This window comes from Aquarana catesbeiana, linkage group LG05, assembly GCF_042186555.1.
Source record: "Aquarana catesbeiana isolate 2022-GZ linkage group LG05, ASM4218655v1, whole genome shotgun sequence".
Lineage (NCBI taxonomy): Eukaryota > Metazoa > Chordata > Amphibia > Anura > Ranidae > Aquarana > Aquarana catesbeiana.
In genome coordinates, this window is record NC_133328.1 from 454,724,368 (window position 1) to 454,744,378 (window position 20,011).

Sequence of the window (20,011 nt, forward strand, 5' to 3'; positions counted from 1 at the left end):
GCTGCTATATCCTCTGTGAATAAAAGTTTGACTTGTCTGACAGACAATGCTCAAATGCTTAGGGATCCAATGGATAAAAAGTTGAAATTCCTATTAAAAACTTTTTTCCTCTGCCATGATGAGTGTTTTCAACATGCGCTGATATTAATTGGTCAATCCTTGAGAGACCAGTTTAAACAGGTGCTCAAGGTTATCCTGTTCAGCAGGCCCAGGATCTGGCAAGGTACTAGCAGCTTTATGTCTGCAATAGTCTCTATGAGAGATTCTATCCTTCAGGCCTCGCGCCTTATGCTAAGCGCCATCCAAGAAGCTCCTGGCTAGTCTTCCTTTTTGCGGTGAAACGGCTGTTTGGGAATAATTTGGGTAATACATCCAAAGAATTTCTAGTGGAAAAGGTACCCCTTTGCCATTTAAGAAAAGGAGTAAACGTATTTCATTTTAACAAGCTCCTACTCCAGTGCCAGGGGCATCAGCCTCCAGGCAGTCACGACGGCCTCCGCCATCAAGTTCAAGAGGTAATCCTCAGGGTCAACCCCAGGGACAAAAGAAGTCTTGAGGGAGGAAACCTACAAAATTCTAAAGCCTCCTTATGAGGAGGTGCCCCCGCTCGCTCGAGGAGGGGGAATACTTCTGCAGTTCTCAAGGATCTGGCGGGAAGAGTGTCGAGACAGATGCGGGACTTCCTCAATAGCTCCAGGGTACAAACTGGAGTTCCAAGAGTTCCCGTCTCCTCATTTTCTCAGCTCAAACGTTCCTAAAGATCCAGAGAAAAAGACCTCTTTCTTTCAAGCATTGGACCATCTTTTGGCAAAAAGTGATCATGGTGGTCCCTATGAAAGAGCAAGGGTTGGGGTTTTGTTCAAACCTTTTTTCATGGTGCCAAAACCGAATGGAGATGTCAAATCCATTCTGGATCTCAAAAATCTAAACCGGTTCCTAAATATCCGCTCTTTTTTTCCACATTGAGTCAATCCAATCAGTTGTCTCCATCCTACAAGGAGGAGAACTTCTGGCGTCAATCGACATCAAGGATGCATACCTCCATGTGCCTATTTCCCTGCTCACCAGTAATATCTACTTTTCAAGGTAGAAAATCTTAATTTTCACTTTGTAGCTCTGCTTTTCGGTCTAGCTACTGCACCTTGAGTGTTTACTAAGCTTCTGGCCCCTCCTCTAGCCAGATTAAGGGCCCAAGGTATAACGATTATAGTTTACCTAGACGATCTGCTCTTGATAGACCAGTCGGTAGCCGCTTAGACCAAAGTATGGTCACCACATTCAACTACCTGGAATATCTAGGTTGGATTCTCAACCTAGAGAAATCTTCCTTAAAAATATGAAGAAGGCTAAAATACTTGGGTCTGATCATAGATACACCCAGAAAAGGGTATTCTTGCCCGGGCAATGATCAGCACCATAAAGGAACTGATTCAGGTGGTCGAAGCAAGATGAATCCTTCTATTCAGCTTTGCATGAGGTTGTTGGGAAAGATGGTGGCTTCATTCGAAGGCCGTTCCTTATGCTCAGTTTCATTCGAGACTACTGCAAAACAGTATCCTATCTGCTTGGAACAAGAAGGTTCAAGCTCTAGATTTCCCAATGTGTCTGACTTCAAAGGTGCGCCGGAGCCTCAGTTTATGGTTAATAACCAAAAATCTGCAAAGGGGAAAATCCTTCCTACCAGTGTTAATTTAGTCGACTAAATAGACTAAAACATTTTAGTCGACTAAAAGGACTAAAATATTTTAGTCGACTAAAATAACTAAAACATTTTAGTCGACTAAAATACGACTAAAACTAAAACAATTGAGATGACTAAAATGAGACTAAAACTAAAAGCCATTTTAGTCAAAAGACTAAAATGAGACTTAAACTAAAATGCCATTTTAGTCAAAATATTATGACTAAAACTAAATTGCAATTACTGAAATGTACTGAAGATTTTAGTCGACTAAAATTTAGGACATTTTAGTCGACTAAAATGTACTGGAGATTTAGTCGACTAAATACGACCAAAACTAAAACAATTTTAGAAGACTAAAATGGGACTAAAACTAAAATGCCATTTTAGTCCAAAGACTAAAATTAACACTGCTTCCTACAGTTACCTGGGAAGTGGTAACAACATATGCCAACCTTTTTTGAGTTGGTAGGCAGTCCTGGAAGAGGCAACTGTCCAAGAGAAGTGGTCCAGATCAGAAATGACCTTGCACATTAACATTCTAGAGCTCTTGGTCCTGAGGGCCTGAACGTTCAGTTTACGGAATTGCCCTGTCAGGATCCAATCGGACAAAGCCACAGCAATGGCCTATATCAATCACCAAGGGGGCACAAGAAGTTGTGCGGCCCAGAGAGAGGTGAATCGTATCCTATCTTGGGCAGAAAACAATGTACTTTGCCTATCAGCAGTCTTCCTTCTAGGAATAGAATATTGGCAGGTGGACTACTCGAGTCACCAGCAGTTGTTCCCAGGAGAATGGTTCCTTCACCCTAATATCTTCCTGTCAATATGTCAAAGATGGGGATCCCAGACGTAGATCTGTTTGAGTCCAGGTTCAACAAAGAAATTGACAACTTTGTGTCAAGAAGAAAGGATCCACTAGCATGCGGAACAGATGCCTTGCTGTTCCCCCTGGAATCAGTTCTCACTAATTTATGCATTCCCTCCTATTCTGCCTGCGTCCACGACTTCTTCGCAGGATCAAGCAGGGAGGGAAGTTGGTGATTCTTGTGGCCCAGGAGATCTTGGTATGCAGAGATCTTAAGGATGGCGGTAGGGGTCCCATGGACCATACCACCACATCCAGACCTTCTCTCGTAAGGTCCGGTATTCCATCCTACCTTACAAAAACTAAATTTAACGGTTTGGCTATTGAGACCCACATTCTGAAGAAAAGTGGGCTGTCAAGTTCAGTGGTATCTGCCTTGGTTAATGCAAGGAAGCCGGCCTCCAGATTCACATATTATAGAGTCTGGAAGGCATATGTCTCCTGGGATGAATCCAGGGGTTGGCACCCCAGGAGGTGTGTCATAGGTAGAATCCTTGACTCTCTGCAGATGGGGTTAGCAATGAAGCTGGCCTTGAGTACTTTCAAAGGCCAAGTCTCGGCCTTATCGGTATTGTTTCAATGACCACTTGCTTCGCATTCTTTTGTTCGTAGTTTTTTTCAGGAGGTAGCGCTTCTTAATCCCCCGGTAAGGTCACCCCTGAACCCTTGGGACTTGAATTTAGTTCTGTCGGCGTTACAAAAACAGCCTTTTTGAGCCGATACGACATATTCCCTTGGTCCTTTGGACAAGGAAACTAGTTTTTCTGGTAGCCATATCCTCTGCAAGAAGGGTATCAGAGTTGGCTGCTCTTTCTTGTAAAGAGCCATATTATTATTCACAAGGATAAGGTAGTATTGCGTCCTCATCCTAACTTTCTACCTAAGGTAGTATCAGGTTTTTATTTAAACCAGGATGTTGGTCTACCTTCATTTTTTTTCGAGAACCCTGTTCTATGGAAGACAAATCACTACATTCTCTTGATGTGGTGAGAGCAGTCAAGGTCTACTTAAAGGCAGCTGCTCAGATTCGAAAAACTGATGTTTTGTTTGTGTTGCCTGAAGGTCCTAAAAGAGGACAAGCAGCATCGAAATCTACTATTTCTGAATGGATTTGACAAGTGATTGTTCAAGCTTGTGGTTTAAAGAGGAAAGTTCCACCTTATTAAAGCACACTCCACCAGGGCTGTTAGTACTTCCTGGGCAGTGCATCATCAAGCCTCCATGGCTCAAATCTGCAAGGCCGCAACTTGGTCTTCAGTCCATACATTTACCAGATTCTATCAAGTAGAAGTAAAAGGTCATGAGGATATCGCCTTTGGGCGCAGTGTGCTGCAGGCAGCAGTATAACTCCTCTGATCTCATGGTGCCCTACTTTTGTCGTGTCTCCCTCCCTTCAGTTGGCATTGCTATGGGACATCCCACATAGTAACTACTATGGCTCTGTGTCCCGTGATGTACAATAATAAAATAGGATTTTTATAACAGCTTACCTGTAAAATCCTTTTCTTTGAAGTACATCACGGGACACAGAGGTCCCTCCCTTCTTTGTGGTATACACGTGTATTGCTTTGCTACAAAAACTAAGGTACTCCCAGTAGTGGGAGGGGTTATATAGGGAGTGGACTTCCTGTCTTAGGGTGGGCCAGTGTCCATCACCTGAAGGTGGCCTATAACCCACATAGTAACTACTATGTCTCTGTGTCCCGTGATGTACTTCAAAGAAAAGGATTTTACAGGTAAGCTGTTATAAAAATCCTATTTTTTCCCCACAAATAGAGCTTTCTTTTGGTCGTATTTGATTGTTTGTTTTTGGCGCTATAAACAAGAGTGACAATTTTGAAAAAAACTAAATTTTTTGCTATAATATATATCCCCCAAAAAATGTAAAAAAACAAATTTCTTCCTTAGTTTAGGCCAATATGTATTCTTCTACATATTTTTGGTAAAAAAAATTCCAATTAGCGTATATTGATTGGTTTGCGCAAAAGTTATCGCATTTAAAAAATAGGGCATAGATTTATGGCATTTTTATTATTTTTTTTACTAGTAATGACGATGATCTGCGATTTTTAGCGGGACTGCGACATTGTGGCGGACAAATCTGACTCTTTTGACACTTTTTTGAGACCAGTGACATTTATACAGCGATCAGTGCTATAAAAATGCACTGCTTATTGTATAAATGGTACTGGCAGGGAAGGGGTTAATACCAGGGGCAAACAAAGGGTTAAATGTTCCCTAGGGAGGTGCTATCTAACTGTGGGGGGGGGGGGTGGACTGACAGAGAGAGAGATCGCTGTTCCTAACCACTAGGAACAGACAATCTCACTGTACTCCCCTGACAAAGCAGGGATCTGCTTTGTTTACACTGTTAGATCCCCGTTCTGCCTTAGTGGAGCGATCGTGGGGGGCCAGCGGACATCGAGTCTGCTGGACCTGCTGATTGGCTCCCCCCTCTATGGAATGGGCATGTACGCGCGCCCACAGATCGCCGTGTACGCGCCCGACATACAAGGACGGCGATTCGCGCAGCCGAGCCAACCTGCCGCAGTATAACTGCGGCAGCTTGTTGGCAAGTGGTTAAAGAAATTCACCCACGCATAATGGCAATCTACAAACGGATGCTAATGGACAATTCCAGACTTCATTTTTTGCATATCTTTTTTTTTTCTTTTCATCCCCCATACTTCTCACTGTGGCCATTTTTACTAAGGGCAGAATAATCAATTTCCCTTTATTTCCTGGAACTCTGGGTTGGACTCCTGGAACATGTGACAGGAACTTCCCAGTATGCAGCTGTGAGACCAGTGTTACATAACTTGTGCTTCACTCAAACAGATGTAAGATGGTTTCATATCAGCATGCAGAACTGTATGCGGCTGTGATTTTTTGTGAAAAGGGGAAAAATGTACATTGGAAAGTGAAGCCTTTACATGCACAGAGACCACAACCTACTTGCCTACTACTGTTTTATTTGTGCTGTACTGGAGAGCACCATTTATCCTCGTCCTCTTTTGGTATTCTGTTGTCATGAGAACTCTGCCTGTGATGCAGCAGAGCTTTCCTTTATATACCTATTGCATTCATCTTGTTGTCTCTTTATAAAAAGCCTGATGTACAAAAATGATTGCCACACTTTTCTGGAGGAAATATGGTGAATGAAAATGTGAATGAAAGCTGAGGAGGGTCCAGATCAGCTGGGAGTAAAGATGGGCAAAAAGTTAGAGGGGTTTTTAAACTAGGCGACAGGCGGAGGGCCAAGAGGTAGAGATAGTCAGAGGTAGACATATTCCAGAGGGTAATATTTGGGGGCATTAATGGTGGGTTGACTAGAGCACATAAACCCAAGGTAAGTATAGTAACAAGTCCTAGTTGCAATCTTGGAACACCCAATAAGAGAATAGTATGCGACCGATCTAAACTACGTGGCATGTTCACCGATGCCAGGAACGTTTTGGACAAGATGGGTAAACTAGAGATACTGTTGTACGAGGAGGATTTGGATTTTGTGGGAATTTCAGAGACCTGGTTCAACAGCTCTCATGATTGGCTGGCAACCATTCAAGGATATACCCTTTATCGCAGGGATAGAGAGAGTAAAAAAGGGGGAGGGGTATGCCTAATATATCAAGAATAATGTACAAGTGAATGTGAGAGATGGCATCACTAAGGGAGCTAGGGAAGAGGTTAAATCCTTATGGGTAGAGCTCCAAAGGGATGAAGCTAAGGGGAAAATAATACTGGGAATACGCTATAGGCCCCCTAACCTGAGGTGAGGAGGGGGAGACTGATCTCCTATCACAATTTGGATTAGCAGCAAGGATGGGAATTGTTATCATAATGGGGGATTTTAATTATCCAGACATAGACTGGGCGGAGGGAACCATGCATTTGTCTAAGGCTTGCCAGTTCCTAAATGTCTTGCAGGATAATTTCATGGTTTGGATGGTAGACGCACCAACTAGAAATAAAGTGTTACTGGATCTACTGATTACCAACAATACAGACCTGATCACGGATATGCAAATACGGAACAATTTAGGAAACGGCGATCACAGGTCAATTGGCTTCAGTATAAATCACACAAATAGGAAACATAAGGGGAATACAAAGACACTGAATTTCAAAAGAGCCAACTTCCCTAAACTACGAACCTTGCTAAAAGGCATAAATTAGGATAAAATCTTAGGAACAAAGAACATGGAGAAGAGATGGGTTTGCTTTTAAGAACATATTAAATAAGGCCATTAGCCAATGCATCCCATTGGGTAAAAAAATTAAAAGTGCAAACAAAAGTCCTGGATGGCTTAACTCCAATGTAAAAATGCATATAAAAGCAAAGGAGAAGGCCTTCAAAAAATACAAAGTTGAGGGATCATCAGCATTCAGACTTTATAAAAAATGCAACAAGAAATGTAAGGGTGCAATTAGGGTGGCTAAGATAGAACACGAAAGACACATAGCGGAGGAAAGCAAAAAAAATCCCAAGAAATTCTTTAAGTATGTAAACCGTAAAAAAGGAGGACAGACCATATTGGCCCCATAAAGAATGGGGAAGGACATCTGGTTACAAAGGATTGGGAGATGGCGAAGGTATTGAATTTATTCTTCTCCTCAGTCTTCATGAGGGAAGAAGAATAATGGGAATGGGGGGGCTTCAGTAACCAAAACTGCAGTGTTTATCCTTATGATGCATCACAGGAAGCACCTCAATGGTTAATAGAGGGCAGAATTAGAATTAGAATAAAAAATTAGACTTGGGTAATTTTTACTGACAGTCTACTGACTGGAATGGTACCAGCTGATTGGGAAAAAAGCCAATCTAGCACTAATATTTAAAAAGGACCCAAAATACATCCCTGGGAATTACAGACCAGTTAGCCTAACATCAATAGTATGCAAGCTCTTGGAGGGGATAAGGGACTATATACAAGAGTTTAGTAATGAGAACGTTATCATTAGCAGTAATTGGCATGGATTCATGAAGAATCGTTCTTGCCAAACCAATCTATTAACCTTCTATGAGGAGGTGAGCTACCATCTAAAAAAGGAAGGCCTGTAGACGTGGTGTATCTGGATTTTGCAAAAGCATGTGACACAGTTCCCCATAAACGTTTACTGTACAAAATAAGGTTTGTTGGCATGGACCATAGGGTGAGTACATGGATTGAAAACTGGCTACAAGGGTGAGTTTAGAGGGTGGTGATAAATGGGGAGTACTCGGAATGGTCAGGGGTGGGTAGTGGGGTCCCCAGAGTTCTGTTCTGGGACCAATCCTGTTTAATTTGTTAATAAACAACCTGGAGGATGGGGTAAACAGTTCAATCTCTGTATTTGCGAAGGATGCCAAGCAGGGCAATAATGTCTCCACAGGATGTGGAAATCCTGCAAAAAGATCTGAACAAATTAATGGGGTAGGCAACTACATGGCAAATGAGGTTTAATGTAAAATGATGCATTCTGGGTGGCAAAAATATGAATGTAATCTATACACTGGGGGAATCTAGGATGGAAATGGACCTGGGGGTCCTAGTAGAAGACAGGCTCAGTAATGGCATGCAATGCCAAGCTGCTGCTAACAAAGCAAACAGAATATTGGTATGCATTAAAAAAGGGGATCAACTTCAGAGATAATTCTCCCCCTCTACAAGACTCTGGTCCAGCTGAACCTAGAGTATGCTGTCCAGTTCTGGGCACCAGTCCTCAGGAAGGATGTACTGGAAATGGAGTGAGTACAAAGAAGGGCAACAAAGCTAATAAACGGTCTGAAGGATATTGGTTATGAAGAAAGGTTGCAAGCACTGAGTTTATTCCCTCTGGAGAAGAGACACTTGAAAGGCGATATGATTTCAATTTACAAATGCCGTACTGGTGACCCCACAATAGGGATAAAACTTTTGTGCGGACTCATTAAAATTAGAAGAAAGGAGGTTTAACCTTAAAACGGAGTTCCACCCAAAAGTGGAACTTCCGCTCATCCGATTCCTCCCCCCCTCCGGTGCCACAATCGATACCTGTCTAATACAGATGTTTGCACCCACTTCCGGGAATAGACTCCCGCGGGAGTCACGCCTCTTCCCGCATCCGCCCGCTGTCTCCTGGGAAACACACAGGTCGTACGAGATACCGGGGACCAGTTAGAACGTGCAGCGTGACTCACGCATGCGCAGTAGGGAACCCGGGAAGTGAAGCCACAACGCTAGGATGGAGGTGGCAGCTGCCGAGACCCGAGCGATTGATCGGCTTTGACTGCCGACATCGCTGGACCCTGGGACAGGTAAGTGTCCATTTATTAAAAGTCAGCAGCTGCAGTATTTGTAGCCGCTGGCTTTTGATATTTTTGTTTATGTGGAGTCCCACTTTAAACCATGTAGAGGGTTCTTTTACTTGTAAGAACGGCAAGGATGTGGAATTCCCTTCCACAGGCAGTGGTTTCAACAGGGAGCATCGATTAGTTTGAAAAAACTATTAGATAAGCACCTGAACGACCGCAACATACAGAGATATACAATGTAATACTGACATATAATCACACACATAGGTTGGACTTGATGGACTTGTATCTTTTTTTTCAACCTCACCTACTATGTAACTATGGGGGTTATTTACGAAAGGCAAATCCACTTTGCACTACAAGTGCAAAGTGCACTTGAAATTGCACTGAAAGTGCACTTGCTGTAAATCTGAAACGAGGGGAAGCTCTGCTGATTTTATTATCCAATCATGTGCAAGCTAAAATGCTGTTTTTTATTTCCCTTGCATGTCCCCCTCTGATCTACAGCAACTGCACTTCCAAAGTGCACTTTCAGTGCAATTTCAAGTGCACTTTGCACTTGTAGTGCAAAGTGGATTTGCCTTTCGTAAAAAAAAACTAGAGGTCGACCGATATATCGGCCGATATTTGACGTTAATCGGCATCGGCCGATTGTGCTGATAAAAAAGGCCGATATAACTCAGCGCGACTTGCAAATGACTTCTGAAGTCAATACAAGTTCCCTGTATTCTTCTGTGAAGCACTTCTCTCCCCTCTCTGGGCAGCCTGCCAAATCTGATAAAAAGAACCTGAAGATACAATGTTTACACTTCTGAATGAGCGTGTAGAAGCTCTCAGTTTAACCATTTAAAGACTAAATCTTTTCTGACACTTGTTGCTTACAAGTAAAAATCCTGTATTTTCTGCTAGAAAATCACTTAGAACCCCCAAACATTATATATTTTTTTTAGCAGAGACCCTAGGGAATAAAATAGCGGTTGTTGCAATATTTTATGTCACACGGTATTTGCGCAGTGGTCTTTCAAACGCAATTTAAAAAAAAAAAAAATACACTAATAAATTTAAAAAAAAACTAAGCAGTAAAGTTAGCCCATTTTTTTTCATCCAAAAGTTTTGATTACCTGTTTTTATGTATTTATTTTTAAGATATAGTTTTTTTTTAATATTTTTTTAATCTAAATTCTACATACAAGTGAACTGATTGGAGGTTTGTTTTGTTTAATAAATGTTTAAATGTAAAAAATTTTCTGTATCACTTTTTAGGTTGCTTTCACACTGCAGCGGGCATGCGTTGACGGTAAAACGCTGCTAGTTTTAGCGGCGCTTTACCGTCATTTTAGCGGCGCTATTCGGCTGCTAGCGGGGCGCTTATAACCCAGCTAGCAGCCGAGGAAGGGGTTAAATGCGCCCCTGAAGTGCCGCTGCCGAAACGCTTTGCAGGCGCTTTGGCAGCGGTGCGCATTCATTTCAATGGGCAGGAGTGGTGGAGCAGCGGTATACACCGCTCCAAAGATGCTGCTTGCAGGACTTTTGTTTAACATCCTGCCAGCGCATCGCCTCAGTGTGAGAGCAATCGGGCTTTCACACTGAGACTGCAGGGGAGCCGTTTTACAGGCACTTTACAGGCGCTATTTTTAGCCCAAAAGCGCCTGAAAAATGCCCCAGTGTGAAAGGGGTCTAACTGTTAAATTTTATGAGATGAAGGAAAAAAAAAAAAATCGGCCTAATATATCGGCCCAAAAAAATCGGCATCACATATCGGCCATCGGCCACCGAGATTTCTAAATATCGGCATCGGCATCGGCCAGAGAAAAACCCATATCGGTCGACCTCTAAAAAAAACCCCTATGTTTTGTATTACTTTTATGGTTTGGCTGAACTTGTGTTAAAAGGTCAGTAGCACCAACTCCTATGGTAGCAAATTTAATGTGTTCCTGCATTTGTTTTTTTTTTATTGCTCAAATGCTGTTTGCATTTAAAATGTAGAGCTCTGTATCTCCAAAATGGCTGGCTTCCAGCACCTCCGCTCTCCTTACCCTGTACATGGTTGATAAAATCCTCATAGATGCCAAAAGGGAAAACCAATTAACAAGAGAATTCATAAAGAGTGTCTAAGACACACTTAAGAACTGCAGGTTTTGTATTTGTCTTGGCACGTGTTTCAAATGAACAAAACACACTGTGATCACTTTTGGTGTACTTATGGAGAATTATAAATGTTATTTAGGCCCCTTTCACACTTATACGACTTCAAAGTCGCACGATTTTACCGTGATTTCGTGGCCGCGATTTTACCGCGATTTGGGAGCAGTACTACTTTGCCACGTTTTTGGCATTAACAAATGAAAACATGCAGTAGTTGGTATGAATCATAAGGGGGAACGCCATGCCAAGTTTTAAATGAAAAAACCGGCGTGGGTTCCCCCCCGGGGGCATACCAGGCCCTTAGGTCTGGTATGGATTGTAAGGGGAACCCCCTACGCCGAAAAATTGGCGTAGGGGTCCCCCCAAAATCCATACCAGACCCTTATCCGAGCACGCAGCCCGGCCGGTCAGGAATGGGGGTGGGGACGAGCTAGCGCCCCCCCCCCTCCTGGACCGTACCAGGCCGCATGCCCTCAACATGGGGGGTGGGTGCTTTGGGGCATGGGGGGCGCAGTGCGGCCCCCCCACCCCAAAGCACCTTGTCCCCATGTTGATGAGGACAAGGGCCTCTTCCCGACAACCCTGGCCGTTGGTTGTCGGGGTCTGCGGGCGGGGGCTTATCGGAATCTGGGAGCCCCCTTTAATAAGGGGGCCCCCAGATCCCGGCCCCCCACCCTATGTGAATGAGTATGGGGTACATGGTACCCCTACCCATTCACCTAGGGAAAAAAGCGTCAATAAAAAACACAGTACACAGGTTTTTAAAATAATTTATTAGGCAGCTCCGGGATCTTCTTCCGACTTCGGGGGTCTCTCCGCCGTCTCCTCCCGGTGTCCGCATCTTCTGCCGGCTCCTCCGCTATCTTCTGCAGCTCAATTGCTAGCGGTGGTCCGGACTTCTGCCTTCTTCTTTTCTTCCAGAGATGTTGACACGACGCTCTCTCCAGCCAGAATGGTCTCTGTGCGCTCCGCAAGGGACTTATATAGGCGGTGGCCCTGCCCCCTTATGAGGTCACTGTCCCGGGGCATGCTGGGACTGTGCCGTCATAAGGGGGCGTGGTTATCACCCGGTGACCACGCCTCCTAAAACGTCACAGACCCAGCATGCCCAGGGACTGTGACGGCATAAGGGGGCGGGGTCACCGCCTATATAAGTCCCTTGCGGAGCGCACAGAGACCATTCTGGCTGGAGAGAGCGTCGTGTCAACATCTCTGGAAGAAAAGAAGAAGGCAGAAGTCCGGACCACCGCTAGCAATTGAGCTGCAGAAGATAGCGGAGGAGCCGGCAGAAGATGTGGACACCGGGAGGAGACGGCGGAGAGACCCCCAAAGTCGGAAGAGGACCCCCGAAGTCGGAAGAAGATCCCAGAGCTGCCTAATAAATTATTTTAAAAACCTGTGTACTGTGTTTTTTATTGATGCTTTTTTCCCTAGGTGAATGGGTAGGGGTACCATGTACCCCATACTCATTCACATAGGGTGGGGGGGCCGGGATCTGGGGGCCCCCTTATTAAAGGGGGCTCCCAGATTCCGATAACCCCCCCCACCCGCAGACCCCGACAACCAACGGCCAGGGTTGTCGGGAAGAGGCCCTTGTCCTCATCAACATGGGGACAAGGTGCTTTGGGGTGGGGGGGGCCGCACTGCGCCCCCCATGCCCCAAAGCACCCACCCCCCATGTTGAGGGCATGTGGCCTGGTACGGTCCAGGAGGGGGGGGGGGGGCGCTAGCTCGTCCCCACCCCCATTCCTGACCGGCCAGGCTGCGTGCTCGGATAAGGGTCTGGTATGGATTTTGGGGGGACCCCCACGCCGATTTTTCGGCGTAGGGGGTTCCCCTTACAATCCATACCAGACCTAAGGGCCTGGTATGCCCCCGGGGGGGAACCCACGCCGGTTTTTTCATTTAAAACTTGGCGCATTTCCCCCTCTGGATTAATACCAGACAGCTGTCAGCACTGCCTGTCGCTCATCGGGAAAGGAAAGAAAAGTTTTCATTTCCCGAATAGCGAGGCCAGGCTTGTGCTTACAAAGTCGTACTGAAGTCGTGTCTATATTATTCAGGCATGACTTGCATGCTACTTCAGGGTTTAACATTGAGGTCTATGGAGTACAACTCGCATAGAAGTTGGACCAAAGTAGTGCAGGGACTACTTTCAAGTCGGCACGACTTAAAGTCGTGCTAATATGAATGGTAGTCATTGAAAATCATGGAGAATGACTTGTCATACGATTTTGCAGTACAAAATCGTGGGACAAGTCGTATAAGTGTGAAAGGGGCCTAAATGGTAATAGCTATACAGTATATCCATATATTTTAAAGATGTTCTAAAGCTAAAGGTTTCAATCAAATCCTGTGAAGAGGGAGTAAGGGGTGGGGCCGAACCGCCCTGTCTGTGTCAATACATGCAGACAGGGCAGCTCGGGAGTGAGCCAGTGCAAGTGCCTTCATAGAAAGCAGCTTAAAATCAAAATTGGGTGTTCGCAGTCAGATTTCTTTGACATATGAACACTTTAAGGCCAGAAGAAAAGCAACAAATCTTCAGTTAACCCAGAGAGAACTTGCAGACTGCACTTCTTAATTCTGGAACCCTAGCTGAAAGCTAATGTGAGAAAATGTACTGTTGCTAAATTTCTTTCCCTTTTTTTTTTTTTTTTTTTTTTTTTGTATTCTAAGAAAATATACTATGTAATCCTTAATTTCATATATGTCTTGTTCATTGATTTAGGGAATGGCAGATGGAAAGAGCATATCAAAGTGCACTTTGGCTAATGCAGCCTGATATAGTTTTCATCCTTGGGGATTTATTCGACGAAGGCAAATGGAGTAACTCTAAGGTAAGCCTTTTTATTTGTAAAGTTAAAGATGAAATTCAGGCAAACCTTAAAAAAATACACTAGTGCAGATGCGCATTTTCCTATATACAGTTATGTCCATATATATTTGGACAGAGGCACAATTTTAGTTTATTTTTTCAGGTATTTACCAAAACATATTCAAGCTATAGTTATATAATGGATATGGGCTGAAATTGCACACTCTCAGGTTTAATTTGAGGGTATGTATATACAAATTGGAGGAAGGGTTTAGGAATTGCAGCTCTTAAGAAAAGGTGTGTGGACTGTTCTCGCTAGCGGGTGCTACACTTGAGCTAAACAACCCTCAAACCTCACAATACATACAAGTGCTCTGATTGGAGGCATGTTGTGTTTAATGTATAATTTAAGAAATTTTCTGTATCACTTCTTATTACTTAACTGTTTTTAACGGTTTTTAGGAAATGAAGAGGGGGGGGGGGGGGGAGTCAAAAACGGCCTAACATATTGGCCCAAAAAATCAGCATCATATATCGGCCATCGGCCGCCTCGATTTCTAAATATCGGCATCGGCCAGAGAAAAACCCACATCGGTCGACCTCTAGTTGTAGGTACCTTACATGGATTACCCGGGACAAACTTTTCAGTGGAGCGCCTCTTTTGTCTATGTTGATTTCTCCTCTATGGATCATAATCGGTACTTGGTATTTATAGAGCTTTATTTGTAGGTTGATTGCTCTCAAATGGACGTCACCTTGCCCACCAACTCTTTCTGACTGGATAATGGATCTCAATAAATATTGCCTATGAAAAACATACTACTTATTTGTGAAACTCTATGCACAAATGTAATGGTATATGGTCTAAGTGGATGGAATATGTATATCATGCCTTCTCTTAGATCCCCATGGGTGTACTGATAGGAGTATCTGTTGTAATCTTTTTGCATCTGTATGGCTGACCATGGTATAACTATTGCTCTCTTCTAAGGCTCATGCTTTTTGAACATTTTTGTTTTTATTGTTTTGGGGCCCTCTTTTTTTATTTTTTATTTTTAATTATTTTTTTTTTTTTTTGTCCCCTACACTGTGTGCCGGTTTCTTTGTTGTTAAACGGCAAAAACACTCTAACTAAAATCACATTAAATCTCCCTATCCTTGACAAGTCAGGGAATATAGTCCCAATTTTAAGAGCTGCTGAAACCCAGATTCAAACTAACAGAGCCACATCTAGAAACATTTATTATCGTACCTCAAAATCTTATTTAACCTTCATTTAGAGCAGTATATTAAATTCCAAAGTTTACTAGACTAGCTTTAGCTCCTCACCCTAATAGGTCAGGATTCAGCTATACCCATTCCTTGTAAGGCCTCCAGCCTTGACTCTCCTTACAAAAACCTTATTCAGGCTCCTTGCATCAGACCCCCCCCCCCCTTTGGCATCCTGCGCTCTCTTGGGACCTTAACTCAGTTCTTCCTTGCAGAAACCACCCTGGCAACCATTGGGGACACTCCCTGAGAATCCCTGGCCAACATTGTAGCCTTTTCTGGCAACATAATGTATCTCGGATCTGGCCACTCTTCCTGCTTAAAGCTTTGCTCCATAATTCACAATTATAACAGTGTTCTAACATCCTAATACCCTGCTCTCAAACATCCAAAGGACATCCCTCTACATTCTCTGACTTTTCTGTCAGGATGGTTAGCGCATACCTTAAAGGATATCTCTTCTTCTTGATGGATATAGCTTATGTTCGATGCAGACACCTCCTTTTGCGCTATTATGTGCACACTTCACCAAAATCATTAGAGCATCCTGGGCTTTTATGCTTAAGCCTCTGTTACCCTACTCTGTTAGTCCAATACCTGGTCTTCGGTTCCTGAATTCTAGTTACCCTACCACAGGTCGCACACTTTATCTCAACTTCCGCCTAGAGCTTTTTTAAGGTACTCTGGTGCTTCTTCCCACCCTTTTGCCACAAGGTCTTCGCTACAGGACTGTCACCACCCGGATTACAGCATACTCCTCCAATTTGCTTACCCCATTTCCGCATTCTACTCCGTAAGTACCACACATGAGAATTTCCTTACTGATCGCAATGGCGGAAAGAAGGCGCAAGGGAACAGTGGCAACAGTTCAGGCAAACATTTGTTCTGCTGAAGGCCTGTAAAACACTGACCACTGACAGTGACAATGCTTCCCTTGCGCTGCAGCAGGACACATCAGTCATCCAATTCTAGCTCAGGCACACAACACGAAGTCTGTCTGACTATGGTAGTTTTTTCTGCAAATATGTCACAATTTATTGAACATCTAACTGCTTTAATACAGCCATCACTCTACAGGACTCAAAAATGGCAGGCTCCTTCTCCATCCCCACTGTCGGATCTCGATATACCTGCTCTAGAATAGGTAAACATAGAGGGGAATGAAGAAGATCTGGAAGTGGTGTTAGGGGAGGCTGCAGAAGATTTCTTACCCCCAGACACCTATACACCTGATGTTTCAGCGTCACGCAGTGTGTTTGCCAGTGTTGATATGCTCACTTCTGCTGTGTGAAAAAGCCCCAGCATTGCTGCACTTGACTCTCACCATGCCCCCTACTAAGAGACCTGCTAAGTTAACAAACCTTCCCTATTCATGAACAAATAGAATGGGCAATCCACAAAGATTGAGTCAATCCAGAAAAGATTTTCAACCCTCCAACAAACATTGTGTGTTCTATCCAGTGTAAAAAGTTCATAACCAAGGTCTGTTCCAGTAGTAGACCCTGACAGTTTTGGACTAACCCCTTTCTTAACCTATAAAGGATGTTCCTTTGTTCAAAGATTCTGGTGACTGAAAGTTCGAGACTCTTGTTAAAGGGAATCTTTATGGGGCGTGGCCTGGAGAGCGATGGAGTAGGACGTGGATAGTGGGAGCTCCTCTTGCCATTTCTCCTGTCTAACATCCTGACTACAAATCCGGGTGCATACTCACCCACAAAGCCACCCACAGATATCGCCCAGTGCAGAATGGAAATCAAATCAGCAAGTTAAGACAAACTAGACTGAGCCGCACATTGACAGAGTTTGCCTTGATAGATGTGTGGAGGCATAGATACCCTGCAGCTAGAGCATATACTTGCCATTCCACCAGTCATGCTACCATGTCCAGAATAGACTACATATTAGTTTCCAAAACACTACTCCCCAAAGTTACGGGAGTAGGATTTGCACCTAGAGCCCTATCAGACCATTCCCCATGTTGGATCCTGGCATCACTTCTAACCACAGCCCCCAAAGAAGTATGGAGACTTAACCCATACTGGCTCTCAGTACTAACAGAACATGACACTATAGAAAGAGAACTACAATTTTACTTTACTGAAGGTCAAGAGTCCCCTTTCATTTATTTAAAACTGGGGCTCATTCAAACTACATGCACGCAGAATATTAGACACAAAAATAAATAGACTCAAACAGTCCTCTAAAGTGATAGTACAAATATCAGCATCTAAACTGCAGGAATTGGAGGAGGCCTACCATACACATTCCTCCCCTGAAAACCTAAATAGAGTCAAACTACAGGCCCGCATGGTTTCCCAGTTATATATGGAAAAAGCCAGACAATGCCTATTTTTTTTGTAAAACATGAATATATGAACATGGGGAGAAAGCAGGGAAGCTGCTAGAATATCTTGCCCACCTTGACGATAAACCACCAGTAGTAGTCTCACTTGCTGAACCAGACGGGACAATCCTCACTGATCCCCCCCCCCCCCAGTAGCAGAATGTTTTTAAATTGCTATGGTAATCTCTACAGGTCACAAAGTACTTACACCCCACAAGAAATTCAAACAAACCTGCACACTATACAATTCCCACATCTGAACTCAGAACAAGTTAAAATGCTAGATGCCCCTATAACCACTCAGAACATCTCAACCACGCTTTCCCAACTAGCCAAATCTAAGGCATCAGGACTAGATGGCCTGCCCTTGGAATTTTATACCATGTACTCAGAAACACTCACCCCTAAACGTAAGACCTTATATCATTATATATTTGAATTGATAATACTTCCCTCTTCTATGCAGGAAGCTCAAATCATAGTTCTCTCCAAACCTGGCAAGGACCCCCACTACCCAGAATCATATCATCCTATATCCCTGCTACCAGTGGACATTAAAATACAAGCTAAAATTTTAGCCTCTCGATTAAACACGGTAATACTTTCCCTGCTACACCCAGACCAAACCGGGTTTATGCCGGTGAAAAACACAGCAATGAACATTAGGAGATTGTTTATGAACATCCAGGCCCAACATGATAATGCAGGAACCAGGGTAGTTGTGGCCCTTGACACGGCCAAAGCATTCGACTCTGTCGAGTGGCTGTATCTGTGGGAATGCCTACGCTGTTATGGGTTTGGACCAAACTTTATTAAATGGGTACAGCTCCTATACCAAAAGCCTAAATCGTGAATATTCCTTAATGGATGGTTATCAGTCCAAATTTCTCTTGAGAGGGGCACTAGACAGGGGAGCCCCCTATCACCGCTACTTTATACCCTTGCAGCAGAACCCTTGGGTATAGCCATAAGATCAAGCCCGAAACGAACAGGCCTAAGACGAGGAGATTCCTGGGAAAAAATAGGCCTATAAGCAGATGTTACCATACTCTGTCTAGCAGACCAGGGACCTTCACTACCTGCAGCATTAACTATAATAGAGGAGATGGGTAAATACTCAGGACTACTAATCAACTGGGATAAATCTCAAATTCTTCCATTGGATCACTTTCCCCCACCCCTTTTAATCCCCGAACTACCCTTACCTAGAGTGGCAGTGATTAAATACCTGGGAGTGATGGTCACCAGAAGCCTTATGCCGCGTACACACGAGCGGACTTTCCGGCAGACTTGGTCTGGCGGACTGGACTCCGTCGGACAATTCGATCGTGTGTGGGCTCCAGCGGACTTTTTTTTCCCAAAAGTCCGACGGACCTAGAAATAAAACATGTTTCAAATCTTTTCGACGGACTCGAGTCCGGTCGAAAAATCCGCTTGTCTTTATGCTAGTCCGACGGACTAAAACCGACGCTAGGGCAGCTATTGGCTACTGGCTATCAACTCCCGTATTTTAGTCCAGTCGTACGTCATCACATGCGAATCCGTCGGACTTTGGTGTGATCGTGTGTAGGCAAGTCCGTTCGTTAGGAAAGTGCGTTGGAAGTCCGCCGAAAGTCCGTCGGATAGACTGTCGGACTAGTCCGGTCGAAAAGTTCGCTCGTGTGTATGCGGCATTAGGGACTATATTTCAATCAATATAGAGCCCTTATTTGCAGTTCTCAAATCCAAAACTCAGACCTGGTCAAGGCTGCCCCTAGGAGTGATGGGAAGAATCAATATAATCAAAATGATTATTCTACCCAAAATCCTATATATGGTTTGGCAAGTCCCCCTGTATCTCCACCTTAAAATCTTTAAACAGATGGAAGCTGTCCTAAACTCATTTGTGTGGGGACAGGGTAGACATAAGTTCGCGTGGCATATTCTTAAAAACCCCACGATGGGAGGAGGGTGCTCCCTTCCAGATAACCAAGATTACTACCTAGCGTCACAACTTTCACACCTGTATTATTACAATACCATAGAGGTCCAACGCTATAGAACTTTAGTATGCGATAAACCAGATAACCCACTGTACACCCCTATTCAAACCATTCTTCGAAAGGGGCAACACAGTAACCAATCCCCCCTGTTATAATAAAGGGATGCTCTCATATCACCAGAGGGTATGGAAAATCGCATAAAAAAGCAAAATTGGTCGCTTATCCACTCTCACACCCCACTATGTTTTAACAGCCACTTACCTGGACTGAGCACTGTACCAGATCCGACAATATGGGCTTCGTATGGTATACTATACTTGTCCCAAGTCATAACAGAGACTGGGCCAAAAAATTTCCAAACACTTAAAGAGGAATTCTCACTTCCGAATCACTTGCTGTTTAGATACCTGCAACTCAGACACGCGGTACGAACGCAGTTTCTTATTATTGCCATCACACTTGATACCCCCCGGTCCTTAATATCATTTTTGGGTCGGATCCGACTAAGCTCATATCAATCTATACTATTTACTCCGACTTCAAAGGGCGAACGCAGTTATCCAGACAGCTAAGATTGCATGGGAACAAGATGTGGGACCCATAGGTGACCCAGACTAGGACGAAATATTAGGA

The 20,011-nt window shown here is 43.9% G+C and overlaps 1 protein-coding gene across 8 annotated transcripts in view; it reads left to right on the forward strand.

The window, feature by feature from the left end:
• Positions 1–20,011, forward strand: part of MPPE1 (metallophosphoesterase 1) — a 137,096-nt gene that overhangs the window by 19,054 nt on the left and 98,031 nt on the right. For all 8 annotated transcript variants that reach the window (XR_012244502.1, XR_012244503.1, XR_012244504.1 and 5 more), the window contains exon 3: positions 13,697–13,805. Coding sequence is in view for 5 of the 8 variants with exons in the window: in XM_073631321.1 (XP_073487422.1) it covers positions 13,697–13,805 (109 nt within the window). In the remaining 3 variants the exon portion in view is untranslated. The remainder of the gene's footprint in view (positions 1–13,696; positions 13,806–20,011) is intronic.